This window comes from Perca fluviatilis, chromosome 16 (genome assembly GCF_010015445.1).
Source record: "Perca fluviatilis chromosome 16, GENO_Pfluv_1.0, whole genome shotgun sequence".
Lineage (NCBI taxonomy): Eukaryota > Metazoa > Chordata > Actinopteri > Perciformes > Percidae > Perca > Perca fluviatilis.
Window position 1 is genome coordinate 14,436,906 of NC_053127.1, and position 18,403 is coordinate 14,455,308.

General features: G+C 41.8%; 1 protein-coding gene across 2 annotated transcripts in view; it reads right to left on the minus strand.

The window, feature by feature from the left end:
* stk32a (serine/threonine kinase 32A) overlaps nt 1-18,403 on the minus strand; it is a 66,782-nt gene that overhangs the window by 11,846 nt on the left and 36,533 nt on the right. For both annotated transcript variants that reach the window (XM_039778297.1, XM_039778298.1), the window contains 5 exons: nt 14,375-14,412; nt 8,032-8,121; nt 5,032-5,135; nt 2,646-2,762; nt 351-476 (listed from right to left, as the gene is read on the minus strand). In XM_039778297.1, the coding sequence (XP_039634231.1) occupies nt 351-476; nt 2,646-2,762; nt 5,032-5,135; nt 8,032-8,121; nt 14,375-14,412 (475 nt within the window). The remainder of the gene's footprint in view (nt 1-350; nt 477-2,645; nt 2,763-5,031; nt 5,136-8,031; nt 8,122-14,374; nt 14,413-18,403) is intronic.

An 18,403-nucleotide genomic window follows, 5' to 3' on the forward strand; every position in this document is an offset into this window, starting at 1 on the left:
CGGTACATGTTTTTGTTCCCCTGCATCTCTGTCCCCTTCGGGAGAAATACTGGTGTGGGAATAGGTATGAGAGAACAGTAGAAGGAAGTGGATGGCATTTTCTTCTGAAATGTTAAAAAAAGTGCAAAATCATGCTATCATACTTAAAGAGAGAGAGTATAGTTTGGATTAAGGCATCCACAGATGGCATATTCCTCATATGGTATTTTTTCATTTTTTTGTGACTCGTTTTGAAAGCATTGGGCCATGCTGTATATTCCCATGTCAGAAAAACACTCTCTTCTACTTAGATGTGAGCATGTAGTTGTTTAGCATACTGAAGCAGCGCTCAGTTTATTTCTGATACTCACATTAGGAATAAAGCCTGGAGGAATCTGTTTGCTGAGTACAGCGTCCACGTTGACATCTGACATGTAGTCCAGATCCTGTAGCTCTGCTAGACAGGAAATGCGCTGCTTGACATCTATGCACAACAGCTGAGGGAGACAAACGGATTAAAATAAGAACGATTGTCCATGGGGAGGCATGGCTGAGAAGTTGGAGGCTTAGTCCCACTGAGACAAGAGCACATGTTTGCCCTTAAGGATGTGTCTCTGTGAATGAGGATATAGGGACAAAGGGGTTAGAGGGTGGAAGATATTGAGGAAAGGACAGGAGAAAATGGATAGAGTGGAAGGGGACCGAAAAAGGGAAAAAAAATTAGAGAGGCTACATATGAAGCAAATTGTAATGAGGAAGATTCAAAGGGTTGTTAAGGATCAAGGTAAAAAATATATTGAGCATGGAATTTCCCCCTTACATTCTTACTTTCTTTACATATCTTTCTCTCTCGCTCACACACACACACGCACACACACACACGCGCACACTCTCCCTTTCACTCCCACATACACACACATTTACACATGCGACTGGAATGCCAATGAAGTACGAGGATTCTGAGCACGAAGCAATGCAACAGTTTAACCGCAGTGGATTGCTGCCAAGACAAAACCCAAATGCTACAGCATCAATGTATCTGTTAGCTTCGCAAGTGGCTTAATTGCAACAAGAAGAATAGACTTTTGACAGCTAATTATGGGTAGACTGTTAAGATCCAGGAATATGCTAATTCAATTAAATTGATTGTAATTCCCCAATTGTAATTAGGGATTGACATAAATAGTCGTATTTTTCCAGTGCCAAGGTATGTGCTGCCCTGTGTGTTTGTGAGCTTGTGTTGACTTTGTGCTGTACCTTAGATTTATTACCTACAGTAAGTACTATGCACTTCAATGCTGTGAGTCACCGTTCTTCACCAGCAATTCCTGTTTTTGAATTTTGATTGATGATTGGAATTCTAAACCCACCCTGCACGCTGCAAGACTTGCATGTGCAAATAAACTGCTAGTATACAAAGTAGGGCTGCAACAATGAAAGATAATTAATTAATTAATTAATTAAGATTCTGTACATGCACCTTGTGTTCCCAAATTAAGTGCTGGTGTCAGGTATGGATAATAGTCTTCCCACAAGAAATGATGAATTCAGACCAAGGAGCAAGATCTCCTACAAAGTAGCAACGGGGCCACCCAGAAAAGCTACACTTAACATAAAATTTCTTCCCCTCTTGTCTGTTAAGTCTTTATGACAAGACCACACCAGTCAAATTGGTCATGTTTACAGTTTACTGGTCCTATCACTCTGTAGTATTGGAGTTTTGCCAACAGGCATCCTCAATGTAAGAAGTTGACAAGTGCAGGTTTAAATAAATGACCACAGTGGATTCTAGAGGTGTGGTGGACCTAATTTAAAGAACCATTTGTTGTACCTTGTGACACTCGGACCCACCCCATTTGAGAGAGGTTTGGCATACACTACAAGTTCACAGCAGTTACAGTACTGCAGGTCCTGATTCTCAGACGCAATGCACATATCACTGTACACCTTAGTCTCGCTTTGCCAGACCATCCTGGCAGCGCTGCGGAGGAGGGTCTGGCTAGTCCACACAGCATTCCGGGATGGGAGAAAAACGTGCTCTGGTTTATTGGCATTTCTTTAAACCAATTACAATTGTCTTGGGCGGCACTAAGCACCGGGGAGAGCCACGGTGCCGCTGCAAAATAGCCTCGGGAAGGAACTTGCTTCGGTGGAACGTGTGTACGTTCAAAAGTTGTTTTAGTCGTGCAACAGAAAACTCAGATTGGACAGATAGTCTAGCCAGCTGTCTCGAATTCACCCTGCACCCGGCATCTGAGGAGCAATTAACCATAGTCCTCATAAATCCACTGGAGTTTAAAATTCCAACACAAAGAAAGCGGAAGGTAACGGACATTGGGCCGAAAAGAGTGAAATCCGGCGGCAACGGAGCAATCCCAGAAGTGGAACGTTGTGGATATAGACTACTGTACACCGAAGATGCCGCGTTCATTATGGAATAGTGGCATAGAAGAAACATTCAGCATTTGCCATTGTTAGTTAACATGGGGAAAACATATTAACAACGGCACGAAAAGGCAGACGTGTTTACAGTCTTTTGGTTTGTTTTTTAACAGAGTAGTGGTGAGGGAGTTTCTAGTATCATGTTTACAGGTGAGATAAATGCATACCCTGTACACCTAGCTCCGCAGTATACTATGCATTATACATATGTGCCACTCATTTACCTTTCTGAGTAGAGACTTCATCTCCAGAGACCAGGCTGCTGGGTAGCTGGGATGGACCTTGTGGAAGGTCTGAAGGATCTCATTAGCCGGTGTACTGGATCTCATTACATATGGTCTCTGAAAGAGGAGAGGAGACAATCTGTTACAGACAACTTGTATTCATAGTCATGCACTGCCTGGAGGACTTTCTTTGATAAAGTATGTGTCTCAAAGTTTGTTCTGCACTTGGCTCTCTCTACACTCTCATCCTCTCCTCCTTGTTCTCACCTTCTGTGAACCCATTTCCTGCACTGATGAGAAGAGATTATAGAAGGAAACAGAGAATAAGGGGACTATTCTGAAAACACAACTGCAACTCTCTGCCTTTCAGTATGACAGGGCTTTCTGTGGGTCAGAAAACAAAGAAAAGCCTGTTGAGAGTTCTTCACACTAGTCCGTCTCCGCCTTCTGGTCTTCGTCTGGGACAGAGAGACTCCTTTCACTCGAGTTGGATGATGACAAGGTAACAAGACACACAGGCTCAAGCTAGATCAGGCTGGTTGGAGTTGGGACAATCCTTCCCCTTGGCCTGTGTCTCCCACAGTGTTAGTTTGTAAAAGAGCAAATGCACACACTTTTTTTTATGGCATTTTGACTTTGTCAGATGGTTCAGAGTGAAGAGAAATATTACAAATAAAAGAGAAATAGAAGCAACATGCAGACCAGCTGGATGCTTGGATATTCTTCATTTTATTACAGTCTCTTTTAGATTCATGATATCAGTTATATTCTAATTCTGCAGATGCCCCCTCCCCCCCCTCCATACAGGTCACACATAAGGTGCCAGAACCCCTGTAATATATTCTTTTAGAATCAGATGTTCAGATGTCAAAAGGTAAAGATTGGCTCATGTATTACAATATATTTGCATTCTTTTTGAAATGTACCATCTCTGTGTTCCCTATCTCTGGGGTTGATAAAACAAAAACAAGGCTGGAGGTGGAGAAACTAAGTGACAGTGATTGATTTGCTGTTCGGAAGAGATGCTGAGTTCCTTTTGATCAACCGGTGGTCAGGCCCAGCATGGGAGCCCGGTTAGAGAGAGAGCAGTGACATGGTCTGAGCGGAGCATGAATGAAGGAAGATGTGGTTGGAGAGAGATAAGATGCAGTCAAGGCTGAGAAGGGATCGAAAGGTGCCTGGAGCCGGATAAAAGTGAGCTAGCTCTCCATTTTCATCACCTAAATAATTCTGCACATCCAACAGGACGGTTTTTAACGCCCTGAGACTGATTTTCGCTTTATAGGTGTTGAAATGTGGCAGTCGAGAGAAAGGTGTCAAAGAAAGTTCCTTGGGATGAAGTGAAAATGAATTCTCTGGGAGAATGTGTGCAGAGAGAGGGGTGAAAAACGTTTTTGGAGAGGTGTTATGTTCTGTAGATGATGCAGATTATACAGACTTTCAAAAACGTCTAAGTCACTATGTAATTTCTGGGTGTGTAAGTGTGTGCCCAGCAATTCTCTTCTGAATAAGTGGCAGTTCAAATCACAGGACACAGCTTTGAGTTTAGAGAGAAGACCTGAGGTAAATGGAGCAGGTAAAATGTAGCTTTGAGGTCAGAAAGAGGACGGAACGTATTCTATCGGTAATCGGAAAGTTATTTGGTAAAATAACTGCCAATAGTTTAATGGAGAACGGTGAAAGGGAGAGCACTGAGATGTCTAAATGGAGGACTTGATTTCAGGAACACCTAATGACCGGTCCAGATCAGTTTCAGGTGTTCTGGCTCCTTGTCAGTGTGGACAGAGGTTACTGTAGTTTGTGTAATCATCACCCTGAAATATGAGAGAAAAACCTGCAGCTGCAGTCTGAGCCGAGTCCACAACGAACAGACTGCCGTCGGCTCTAAGACGCTGAGTGAAAGCATTATGTTCTGTGTTTATTTCCATGGTCACCATTCCATCAGAGCTAAACTTTGTCAGATGGGACCAGCATAAAATGAAATAAATAATATTTAAAAAAAATCAATTCCAATTATATGGCTCTTGAAATAACTCAAATTAAATTTTCTCATTCACCTGCTGCGATTCGCCTCACACCGTGACTAAAACATTTAAACATCGCCCTTAGTAAGGTCAGCTTAAATGTAAAATGAAATTATAACACACACACCCTCCCACACTTTTTGTTTTGTCAAGGCTGAGGACTCGCTGTATTTCTGCTTTCCCACTGCCAGGAATCTTCTAGCACACTCTTGTAAGTGTCAAATGTATTATTTACTGCAGTAAAAAATTGTGACAGGCCACACTGAAGTGAGTCGACATGGTGACGGTACTGTGTCTGTGTGTGTGTGTGTGTGTGTGTGTGTGTGTGTGTGTGTGTGTGTGTTTGTGTGTGTTTAACTTACCTGTCCTCTTAGTAGCTCATAGGCTGTGATGCCCAGCGACCACCAGTCGACCGAGAAGGAGTAGCCAGGGTGGAACCCCTCGAAGGTTTGGAACAGCTCAGGAGCTGATGGACAGAAAATGTTGTACAACAAAATTAAATGGAAGTATGGTGCGTGTGATGACAAAGGATCTTTCCTAGGTTAGAAATCAATTGTGTGTTTGTGTATTTTGATATTTTTTTGGAGATATTTTAGTCAGGGACAGTTTATTTTGACGATAGCCCTTTTTAGACATGGAATACATAACATAACTTGCTTCATCTAGCTATTAAAGTAATGTCTTTTTTTATGTAATTCAGACATAGGTCGTACATGTTCCATAACGACTTTATGGAGACATAGACAGCTGCAGAAAGAGCTGAATTGTGATGGATCTTAAATAAAACCCAATTTGCACTTAAAGCCTTAATTAATGACCATCGTCCCTGCACGGGACACTCGTTCCCTCTTCTCACAGAGAATCCCCTTATGAATTTTCTCATCATCTCATCTCACTTAATCAAAGCAAATGGCGTGGGTAAAAACTGAAATAATGGCGAGGCAGTACTGTGGATGTTGGAAGTGTTACAGAAATGTTACCAGGTCTGAGCCAGTCAGACTGCAGTCGCAACTTTTATATAAGAAGTTACTTGGGATGCTTATTCAGACAAGAGACCAACATGTAAAATTGCAGTCACATTTACGCAACAAGTTGCGTGTCTGAAAGGGAACAGCACATGCTGTACAGTAAAGGTTGCTTATACACGTAAGATTTGTTGTAACTTCTGAACTGCCAGAAACTGCCAGAAGAGAGAGTGTTATGACTCTGGTTATAGAACAGAAAACATCTGGCATGAAGAGCCACAAGCAAGCATTCATTATTGGGATCTAATTTGGCGCCAATATTGCATCACAATGTACTTGTACCGTAATGAACAAAAATGTTATAAACGTGCTTTCTGGGTGGGGACGAGCTTTCAACACCCTTAAATCGGTTAGTTAGGTTTTTTTCCCCCCCTCCTGCGGAAGTGAATCATCTATTCTAGGGAAAAGGTTGTTCAGCTGTAATCTTGTTTTCAAATGGTCAAGATGAATTTCCATCACTCATCACTTCTTTGTTCTTTATCTGAATTACACTGTCAAAATCTGGACTGTGAGAAACATACTGTACACACACACACACACACACACACACACACACGCGCGCGCGCGCGCCGTCATGGCAGGTTTTCTCTGCTCTCTTGCTGAAGAGGAGAAAGTGTAGTTTGTCTACTGAAGCCTGTGAAATAGACAAGATTTTCTTCTTTCCAGCGTACCCATGAATTATCTATTACACCACAGAGTATTCGCCTGAAATCACACATGGTTACAAGATCGGTCTCCATTATGAGCACACACTTTATTAAGGATAAACACAGGCGCACGCACACACACAAACGCGCTGTCTCGTCATTCATGTTCCCCAGAAATCCAGTTAAGCTCCTATCTGATCTCTCAGGAGCTGAATCCACCCCGGCCTGATCACTACTGTAGAGTCATGAGGAGGGCGATTGCAGCGGTGCTGAAAACGATACATGCTGGTTTCTAAAGGCAAAGGCTGGTTTCAAATGTTAACACTACTCCCAGGCTTTGGACTCACGCAACAAAATCAAACAAAGAAGAATAGGTTTTCTTTTTTATTCAGACACAAAAGTGGGGGGAATGTCTCCACATGTATGCTAACTATTTGTAACTTAACATGCTTCCTGAACTTAAATTATTCATTGAGCTCCCTATGCTTCACTATGTACCTCACAACAAAGTACTAACATTTATTGATCAAGAAAAGATGTAATGCTTAATTGTTCATCATTTGTTTGGTTTGTTTGGTTGGCCCTCGTCTCCTCACATCGAGTGATGACTCAACTAAAATGGAGAAGAGTCGAACTGCCTTCTAAACAGCAAAGGGAGGATGCTTCCTCTTCGTCCAAAATTGGTCTCTAACATCCCTTCGGTGTCATTGGGAATTTGGATTAGCATGCTCTGTGTTTAATAATATAAATAACATTCCATTATTTCTGTAGATTAAAGATCATAGTTTCAGTCTGTTTCCTTTAACTTCTGTTTGATGTACCTAGTTTCAACGTGATATCATGACTTCACGTTATCATACACGCCACTTTGGCGTGTTATCTGTATGTATTTTGAGCTATCCACGTATAGGTCTGCGCTCTATACAGCGGACGAAAGTCTGCAACGTCACAGAGTAAACATACACGCCACGTGGCACTTTCTAAAGCCACGTGGCGTGTTATCGTGAGCCTATGTGTTATCGCGAGCCTATGTGTTATCGCGAGCCTATGTGTTATCGCGAGCCTATGTGTTATCGCGAGCCTATGTGTTATCGCGAGCCTATGTGTTATCGCGAGCCTATGTGTTATCGCGAGCCTATGTGTTATCGCGAGCCTATGTGTTATCGCGAGCCTAAGTGTTATCGCGAGCCTATGTGTTATCGCGAGCCTATGTGTTATCGCGAGCTTATGTGTTATCGTGAGCCTACCTGTTATCGCGAGGCTACGGTTTAGGAAAAGAAGAAACGGTTGGGATTAGGAAAAGAAGAACTGGTTGGGATTAGGAAAACAAAAAACGTGGAAGGGAAACATCAAACGCGGGACACAAAGTCACACGCGGGACGCGATCGCGCTCTCCTGGGTGAAAGTCCTGTGTTTGACCCATCCTCCACCCTGACCATCCTCCCTATGCAGATTTTCGCCCTTTCATACTACTCGCTACGGCGTCAATTTAAACGCAATCGCAAGGTAATGCAAGTCAACGGAGGCCAAACGGCGCTGAAAAAACACACTACAAAAACAGTATGCGTCTTGACAACACGCCAATAATGGCATACAAATTGTCGTGTCATACATGCGCCACTTCATGAGATCACTCTGCTAGTTTTAAAAGTTCCCTTGTGAGGCATTGTTGATGAATGTGTTTTCTTACCCATGTACGGCTTGGTCCCAGCAATGGACGTTGCTTTAAGGTCTTCTTTTACAATGGCTGCGATGTTGAAGTCTGTTAGATGGACGTGCCCTGTAGAACAGAGGTTATTTTACTTCAAAGGGACAGAGAGCACGCTCAGTTGTGTGAACCTTTAAATCCTAAAGTGACACTAAGCTATAAGAGCACAGAGCATCAACTGTGTTTCCTCTTAACGTTTAAGCTTTATCTTTTGGAATTATCTTTAAATGTAACCACAGCTTACACATATCCCACGTAGTATGCTGCTTAATGTGAGTGTTAGATATGCAAAAAATGAGGATCAAAGGAATTCTAATACGCAACATAACATAAGAATCATAATGTTCTTAACATTGATATCATTAAAAGGCATCAAATGCAGCTTTATTGATGGAATAAATTATATTGCGACTGAGCTAAAAGAATGTCCAGAGTGTTTAAGCGGCAACCTCAGTGATTTTCAAAGTCAAATCATTGACCTATGTCTCACTGTGCTGCAAGATGGCCCAGAGTCTGACATGCACACACACTAATGAGCTGAATCTTGTGTGTGTGTGTGTGTGTGTGTGTGTGTGTGTGTGTCATACTGAGTGAGACAGAGCCACGGAGTTTTTGCCGCAGAGTGAATGTTCGGATGAATGGATGTCCCCAAATAACCCCACAAACACATACAGTAAGTCCACGCACAAAATCTGCATAGCCATACTGTTGCACTTTTCTTTTTTTTATGACAGAATATTTTGTCACACACAAATGAATAACTGTGTGGATATAATGCAGACACAAGCTGGCCAGCTATAGTGTTTATTTACACGAAGACCCTGAGCTTTAGAGATAAGAGAACTGCACATAAATCTCTTCTTGTCTTTTTCCCCCCTTTCATTCCCTCCTCCCTCAATCAATCTCCATCATCACACCTTTTCTTTCTGTGTACCTTTTTTATTTCATATGACCTCTTCAGTATTAGGTTTTCATTTTTTGTTCCTCTATAACCCCCCTTTTTTTCTTCTTTATGCTCATACTTCACCCCCTCTATGTCCTTTTATCGGTAGACTTATGCGTACATGCTGTATTTAAAGCTGGGGTGTGTGAGTGTAGCTGTGTAGTGATGCACAGAGGGCAGATGGGGTGGTGCTTTGCAGATAGAAAAGGACAAATGTTAATGCAGTCTGATGATTGTGACAAAGGTGCAGCAGGACCGAAACGTCAGACTTTTAAGTGGAGCTTGGGCAAGAGTAGAGCTTCTTTCATGTTTTCGTAATGATGTCTACTGTGTCTGTCCCATACGTATCTCCCTTTTATCCCTTTTTATGTTTTCATCTTTCTTAGTTTAGCAGAAGACTGATTTAGGACGGGAGTTTTACACAGTAGCCAGCGAGGAGAAATGGACAACCATAATAAAAATGTTGGGCTGCTTCGCCAAAAGTATCTAGTAGCAAAATATGTTGAAAGTTTTAAGTGTCATTCTAAAATCAGTCCTAACCTCTTTGTTCCAGGTACGTGTGGAGTCTTACAGCCTCCGGTGACCAATAACCGAGGCTTTTAGACTCATAGGTTTACTCTTGTATAATTTATTGTTCTTGTTTCAATATTAACATTAATATGGTGGTAAAACTAACCGGACACAAACATGGCATAGTAGAGCTTGGCAATATATTGATGTCGTGATATGAGACTAGATATCGTCATATCGTCATATCGTAATATGACATAAGTGTTGTCTTTTACTGGTTTTAAAGGCTGCATTACAGTAAATGTACTTTTCTGAACTGACCAAACTGTAACTGTTCTATGATTTGCCTTTACCCCACTTAGTCATTATATCCACATTACTGGTGATTATTTATCTCATTGTGTAAATATTTTGTGAATGCACCAATAGTCAACACTACAATATTGTTGCGTTATCGATATCGAGGTATTTGGTCAAAAATATTGTGATATTTGATTTTGTCCATATCGCCCAGCCCTATGGCATAGTCAGAGAGAAATTGCATTAGGAGGATAGATATTAAGAGATGAGCTATGACATAGTTTTCAAATCTGCATTATGGAAAATGTACAGTGTATTGCTTTTAGGTAACTGAGCTTCGTCTGTGGAATAGGCTACTTGCTGGGTACATTGGATGGATGTAATAGACAGTATTTCCTGACTGGTGGGGCCCATTGTCAGTGAATCAAAAGTGGATTCCAGGGAGAGAAAGAAGTGAACTTATTTCTGGCAGAGGGCTTTTATTTTAAAGTACCATCTTCTGCTGTAAAGTGACTAGCAGAGGTCTGCCTGTTGCAGACACATAGAGGAAGCTAATCAGCCTCTGTGACGTAATATATTAAATCTAAGGCTAGCTTGAAATTACTTTTTCCTTTTTTTTTTTTTTTTCTCAACAAAGTAATTGTTTTCATGCCCTGTTTCTGTTACGGTCTAGCACATTGACATGTTATGCTGGAGGTGGCCTGGATATGACTGAATTAACTATGCTTTTAATGTTATTGTTTTTAATCCTTAATTACAGTTCTTTGTTGCATTTTTTCCTTTGGATTTTAAGCCGCTATGCACTATTTCTAACTAGGCCAGTAGCATTCCCTTAAATAATAATAAAAAAAAAATCTTGCTCTAATATCTAGTCAGTATATGAGTTTAACCCCTGTTTGTCTCCAGTCAAACTGTTCCCTGCCTGTGAGTGTTGAACTGTGTGCTGGCTATGCCGGCAGGTTTATATAAGCAGGTGTCCTGGTGGCTTAGTTATCTAATGTCTTTTACTGGGATTACCTCCACAACTGTCGGGGTTTGATCCCTAGGTTATGTCACGCTGCTGCATGCAGCATGTTTCTTCTATTTTTAATAAATTTATAGCGCTACCTTAAAACACCCCCTCCACTGATGACAACTACGTAACATACACTGTTACACATAGAGCTTCATGTAACATGACTCAAATAGCCAGTTTTATGAATTTCCAATATGAATGTACTGATTTTGTTCCTGAAAACTTTACCTGGTATTTCTAATTAAGAAAGCTCATATACTGTTCTTTTCTTTAAAGTCCCAGCGGTGTTCATGTGGCTTCTTTGTATTCTTTAGGAGGAGAGAACTTAATGTAGAGTCTGCTTTTGAAGCCTGCGTACGTGCTCACAGTTGACAACCTAGACAACAGCCCTCTTGGAGCTTCTCTAAGCATCCTGGTGCTATGTCATGTACCAAAGCGACATTGCATGTGCGTGAGTAAATATTTTTTCTCTCTATGAAGCAGCTCCCAGGGAAACACATGAGGAACGGGTCGATTCCAGCTTGCAGAATTGACGTGGTGTGCAGAAGCAAACAGCCTGCCCCCCATTGTTTTAGATTTGCGTGCAGAAATAAACTGCACAGGAAAACAGAGTGTGGGTAGAATGCATGGGGAGCAGGGAAGTGCTTATTGAGTTTGAAAGGACACACACTCATACACAGAGAGAGCGAAAGCACAGGTGAACGCCTGTTGTCCCGTGGGAATCAGGATGAGGCTGACAAAGCTGCCTTTCTCTTTCATCTCCCTCGGTCTCTCATCTTCGCATATCTCCTCTCTTTGTCTTAACAGTTTTTTTTCTTCCTTTGACAAATCTTTCTTTCCAGAAATGTTTGCTCATCACTTTCCTCTTTCTTGTCGTATCCTTGCGGCTCCCTGTTTGTCTTGCTCCATCTTCCATCTCTCTCTCTCTCTTTCTCTCTCTCTCTCTCGCGCTCTCTGTCTGCTTCCAGTATGTAGTGACAGCAGGGCTGCCATCCCATATATCCATTGAGCAGCTGCCCAGTGCCCTCCAAGATCTGAGGACTTGTGTGGTTGTGTGCCTTTGTACAGTATGTGTGTACACTTATATGGCCAAAAGATTCTGAACACTTTTGGTCTCGGGCTGTTTTTCATGGTTAGGTCTAAAGTGCTTTGTTCCAACTGAATCTGAGTGAAAGTATAGTTATTTAGACAGTTAATTATTCATGGACCTAAATGTCACAGTGTTGTATATACATTACAATTTCATCAGCTCATAAATAATATTACTACACAACAATGATCATGTTCCAACATTTTCAGGAAAGTTTGCAACATAACCGAGTCTCTCTTGTCTGTGCCTGCAAATATAGATTTGTGATCATTTCCATTATGCTCATATTATACTCAAATCTCTTGAGTCTGAGGACAAAGTGTCTTTCATTCTAAATGCTAGTGCCATGAGGATACTGGTGTTGTTCAGGTGGTGTGGCATATCCTCCTAGTTCAATGTGCAACATGTATAGCAAATAAACAAATAACTTAATTTCTCAGATAATCTTTTGCAAAGGGTCCTGACTGTTTACAGCAGATGAACAGTTGATTGAGGGTTTGGGACACAATCGGACTGTATTACTGACTGTTATAATCTGTCATCTCCATCACTTGAACCAGGTGTGAGTTCATGACATGATTCTCATGTTCGGCAATTTGAGTACATAAACTGTGGGAGACAATGACTGAAATGTAAATTGCTGAATCACTGTTAAACCATCTGTTGAGTGACTCAAAGGGGGAATTGCTACCTTTTGACGTGAGAGAAGGTTTAGGCTGTCCAGTCGTAAAGCGAGAAGCCCTTGGGGTGTTTCAATTTCTTGAGATGCGTTTGTTGGCAACTGATTCTGGCTGGATTTTGGTGTGTGGAGAAGAAGACAAGATAGCTGAGCTATAGCTGATAGAAGAGCCATACACACTTCTCTTTTTGACCTTGGCAGAGTGGGTATAACAGAGCTATTGGTAGTGTTATACTTGATGTGCGATATTTTGATGTGTGGAGTCAGCTTCCTGGTGCCGGTACAGTACCTTCTTGCGATATAACTGAGACAGCCCAGAGTGTTTTTTTATTCATAACCCAATAGATTATCAGGCATGTAAAGGTGATGCTATGTAAGAACTTTTTGTTCTTAGTAGAGTATGTAGTTATGGGAATAGTTATGAAATACGGTTATTCGCTTTCTTGTAAGGTGAAAAGATTGTCACGACTCTCGCTCTGTCCAAAGGTAACAAAATCTGCCTACCAGCACCTAAAGCTCACTAATTCACATGTTATGTATTGTGCAAAAACTGACGGAATTGTGGTTTTATGGGTGGGGGGGGGGGGACTATTTCTTAGCCAGGCGCAGTGACTTTTCGTCTCTGTGAGGTTGCCAGGCAATCAACAACTCCTTTTAATTAACAGGTCAAGTTGTGTGTGGAGGTCCTCACTCCGAGCCATAGAAAGAGTTTTATACATACTTGTGGGTATACACATGCATACTGTATCTTCTCGTCTATGTCTAGGATGTGTTTCTCGAGGATGGATCATAACATGAAGTACTTTAATATTCCTCTTGATTAACATATTGATGAAGGAATTAACGGTCTCTCTTTATGCCGCCTTGATTTGATTGAATTGTACCCCTCCCTCTGACATGTGTACATACACACACACACACACACACACACACACATACACACACACACACACACTGCTCTATCTGTCTTTTTTGTCATAGTGTGTGTGTGTGTGTGTGTGTATTTCTCTGAAACTGACACTAAAGCCTATGATGAGACTTAATCAATCATTCAGAATGGGATTTTCTCTCACAGCAGACAAAGAGCCATCATTAATATTAGCCTGTTCTACGCACTTATATGACATCATTCCGTCTTATTTCATCCCATATTTCAGAGAAAAAGATGTACCATGTAAATGTCACAGTGCTTTAGCCAACAAAGACTGACAATGGGGACTTCATCTCTATGTTGCATTTGTGAAAATAAGGTTTTTGGTGAGGTGTTTTCCTTCTTTATGCTGCAAGGCCTATCTAAGCAAAGACTGTGAAACCTGCCTCTGAGCACTGCAACTCGTTTTGATAAGAAGTGATCCCAGAGGTTGGAGGTTTGGTAAACTCCTGAGTCAGAAGCTGTTCAGTCTTGAATTTGGGACGCTAAGTCAAGTCAGGTCACCATGTGAGTCACTCAAATGTGACCTCAGCCAAGGAGGTCAAGTTTTAGTTTGTTTGTCTGTTTGTCTGTCAGCAGTATTACAGACAAACTACTGGCCAGATTTACTTGAAACTTGGTGGAAGGGTGTAGCATGGGCCAAGGAAGAACCCATTACATTATGGAGTGTAATCATGGGGCAGATACACAAATTATGACATACTGTATAGGGCATTTGTGCTGCATTCATGTGGTGTCAGAATAATTGGTAAACATTTGCTTCCGACTGGGAAAATTCACACTGCATTAACATTGTAAGATAGGGCGTGCCTTGGCGGAGGTCTGCACTCTCCGAGTGCAAATCTTACTGTGCTTACCATTTTCATCCAGTAGTATGTTGTCAGGTTTGATGTCTCTGGAAGGGAAAACACAAACAGTACAGTGGGATTAGTATGTGTTCTTGTGTAGTGAGTAAAATCAGGATCAGATTGTATTTGCGTGTACATTTCTGTGCAAATATTTAAAATTGTAATTTGCAGTATTGTTTGGAGAATAAGCAGTAGTGGGATTTGCAAAATCTGGCTTTAAGGAGGATACAGTCAGTGCCAGAGTATTTAGACAACAATAGTTAAATCAAATATGTAAAGTAAGAATATGAAAAGGTCCGTTTATTTGTTTATACCTTAAACACCTAAGCGTTCCTGATATATATCCAGTTTTAACTTTGGTAATCCAAAGCGAAGAAGCCCAGTGTAATCTTTTATACATTTTTTTCATCACCCAAAAGAGATTATTGACTATTTAGTACGAGGCTACATTGCAGGGCCTGTGGGCATGAAATAATGAGATTGGTTATTTACAAAATTGTTTTGACATTGGAGACCATGCGTGGCAGCCCCAGGAGTTTTTTGAATACTTTGAATGCTCTGACAAACAACCTGCTTGGCTGCTTAGTTATGATAACGTATAGTGACCCAATTAGACCAGTCAGAGGAATTATTTAACACAGCAACAAAATGTATCAAAATCAGACCAGATTAGTCTCTGCAGTCTCATCACATCATCACACATTTGGTCCCATGATATACATTATTAAACATGTGCTTTAAAGTAGTAAGGTACAAGATCCTTGATTTTGGTTTATTGTAGTCTATATCCACGACGTTCCACTTCCGGGATTGTTCGGGTGTCGCCGGAAATTCCGCCAGATGGCTTTAATTTCGGCCGGATGTCTGATACCTTCCGCTTTCTTTGTGTTGCCACTTTAAACTCCGGTGGATTTATGAGGACTATGGTTAACTGCTCCTCAGATCTCTGCAGGGTAAATCCAGACAGCTAGCTGTCCAATCTGAGTTTTCTGTTGCACGGCTAAAACAACCTTTGAACGTACACATTGATTGGAATTGGTTTAAAGACATGCCAATAAACCGGGACACATTTTTCCCATCCCGGAATGCTGTGTGGACTCGTCAGACCCTTCTCCGCAGCGCCGTGGAGGAAGGTCTGGCAATGCAAGACTAGGTTTCTAAATACAAACGTGTGGGTGGTACTCTGTCCTATTGACTGCTGATTACGCTTTAGTTTCTGTAGGTGGCACTCTCCTCTTTGTCTGTCCTGCCAGGGAGGTTACATAGCTCATATCACGTACCCAGGTCTTCTTCTATTTATTCTAAACAAACCACTTATTTTTTTTCTGCTGCTAAAGTGTTAAAACAAAACACTTCCTTTGTGTCACAGTAACAGTACACAAAACTGAATGCACAGATCATCAAATATAAAAGCTTCCAGGAGGTGAAGTACTAGGCTGACTCACTATTGTGCTGAGCCATTTCACTTCAGTAAATGGCAAAAATTGACATATAATACCCCAGATCGAAACTTTAAAATGGCACTCCATTGCACCGCCGTGTACCAGGTGTGTGACGGAAACAGATGGAAAATAAGATTGAACAGCAGGCTAAGCTGTGGGAGTAGCTGAGACACCCGAGAAAGAGGAACAGGTGTAGACTGACGCTCGTACTAAAGTCACAGATTCTGCTTGTTTCTCATCAGCTTTTTTTTCTGTTTTTCTCCAATTTTCAAGCAGATGTTTCTTTCTCGGCACTTAACTTTCTTTTGTTGCTTTGACACCACATACATCACTGTAATACTGTGTACAGTGAATGCAGGCTATATTGTCCTGTGACTGCAATTTTATACTTTCATACACATGGCATTCATTTGCTTTCCTAGAAAAGAGTTTCTTACACTTGCCAAATCAGTGTCTTTTCAAGTCGTTTTAGCCAGGAGAATGAGCCATTCGTAAGCCCAGATTGTGTTTTGATGCACCGCATACCTGTATTTTTTTTGCATAACGTTTTACATATTGCTACTTGTGTCTTTTTTTTTTCGATGACTCATAATTGCTCTCCTTTCTGAATCACCCTTTCTTCTCATACTTAGATACTTTATTACACAACAGTGTTGGTGTTAATTGGTTTTAAATTGTATAAAAGAAATGTTCTAGCGACGGTTTATTAAATATTCTGCTTTGTACCGGATCCATAGAAAGGGAATTAAAAGAGAGAATACATTTTAACAACAGATGTCAGAGCAACACACACTGTGGATTCCCAAATTGTTACACAGTGACCTAAAGGCACCAGTAATAATACCAAGGTCCCTGATGACAATTAGCAACTTAAAAGAACAGTGAGAATGATATCCCTCCTGGGCATTTATGTTAATTCAAAGCAAACATATTATCTTCTTTCTTCTCATTGTCACTGACCTTTATCTATAACCTAACAGTGTCTTGCCACTCAGACTATTCCAAATAACATATATGTGCTTACATGTGCTTATATTGTTTTTGCATTGTTTTTGGTCCCATCCACTGCCCACTCACACACCCCTATTTTCCAACAGGCGCGTCTGCGCTGCGTTCCAGGCACGCCGCAACCCCCACGAGTCAATGCTTAATCATTTACCAGCCGCGTCCCAGAAGCGCGCGTGAAGCAGCTCTCCGCTCTGCTAAAGATATGCACCAGGTCTATTTTCACTTAAGCCGCGGGGGTGATCGGACAGCTGGGCAGGAAGTGAAACAGCGAAAGTATCCAGTCAATTTACAAAATGTCTCCTCTACAACACCACCACACATGACGAGACATTCATCTTGGAGGCGGAAAAACATGATAAGACATCACAGATCTTTTTATAAGTTTAATTGCAAGAGTGCTAGAGGTGAAGGTAGATACTACTAGCTTAATAAACGTGATTGTTCTGTAAAGTACTTGTAGAGACAATAAAATCTGTCAGTCAGGCAGCAAGACGGCCCGCTTCTGAGATGCTCCCGGTGTGGTATGGCGCGTGGCGGAGGACGGAACAAAACCGCGGTGCAGACGAACAAATCGGGGGAACAGCCGGAACGCAGCAGAGACCTGCCCGCTGGAAAAACGGGGTCACACACATGCATATACACACACACTTGAAGTATTGGACACTTTCAGATTCTGAAAATGACCATCCTCTCCTAAGATGCGTATGAGTTTCCTGATGCATGTGTGTAGCTGCAGACTGACTGACTGAGAGTGGAAGGGCACCGCGTGTTCTCAGCTGTTCTCTCGTCTGTGGAACGTGTCCCACAGCTCTAATGATGCTTTGAACTGGAAAGATGATATTCGATATTCAGCGCCCTTCTTAATTGTTGCCTCTGTGCATGATGGTCAATTGCAGTACTCATTTTGAGAATCACCACACATTGAAATTGACATCAACTTTACAGAATTTAGACATTTGAGAAGTACCTATTGTGAGTGCATTAGCAGGGATTGTCAAGTCAATGTGCTATTCTCAAGTTTGTGTTTTTAATATGACTTGATTCAAGGCAGATTTTAAAGGGAACAAAATGAGCAAAAGTAGCAGCAATAGGAACATTGGGACATTCAGGAGGACCTTCATAGTGAATCACAGCAGTACGGAGACGGTAGCACCGTCAACAGAGACACATCTTTTTGGCAGACTCATTGTGCATTCTTACTGTTAGACAGCGAGTGTCTCCTCTAATTGAGTCCACTGCCCTGTAGGAGCCCAGCAGTATTTAGCATATCAAAGGCCACGCTGACCTGAGTTCTGTGTGTTCCTATGTGTGTGCACGTGTGTGTGTTTCTGCGGCGCACTCCTGGAGACAACCTGTAGCGTGGAGCTCGGCTCTGGGCTGCTCTGGCAGATCAAGTGGCGTGGGCCCAGGTGGGGGCGAGAAAGGTCGACCATGTAACCCTTAATTAGCTGACATTTGCCTCATAGCTGGCGCGAGGGACGGGAGGAGGGGCACATGTCGCTGCTAAAGAAGCAGAACAAGGAAGCCTCTTTTATAACTAAAGGCCATGCTGCCATTGTGAAGCCGCAGGACAAGGAGGGGCTGAGAC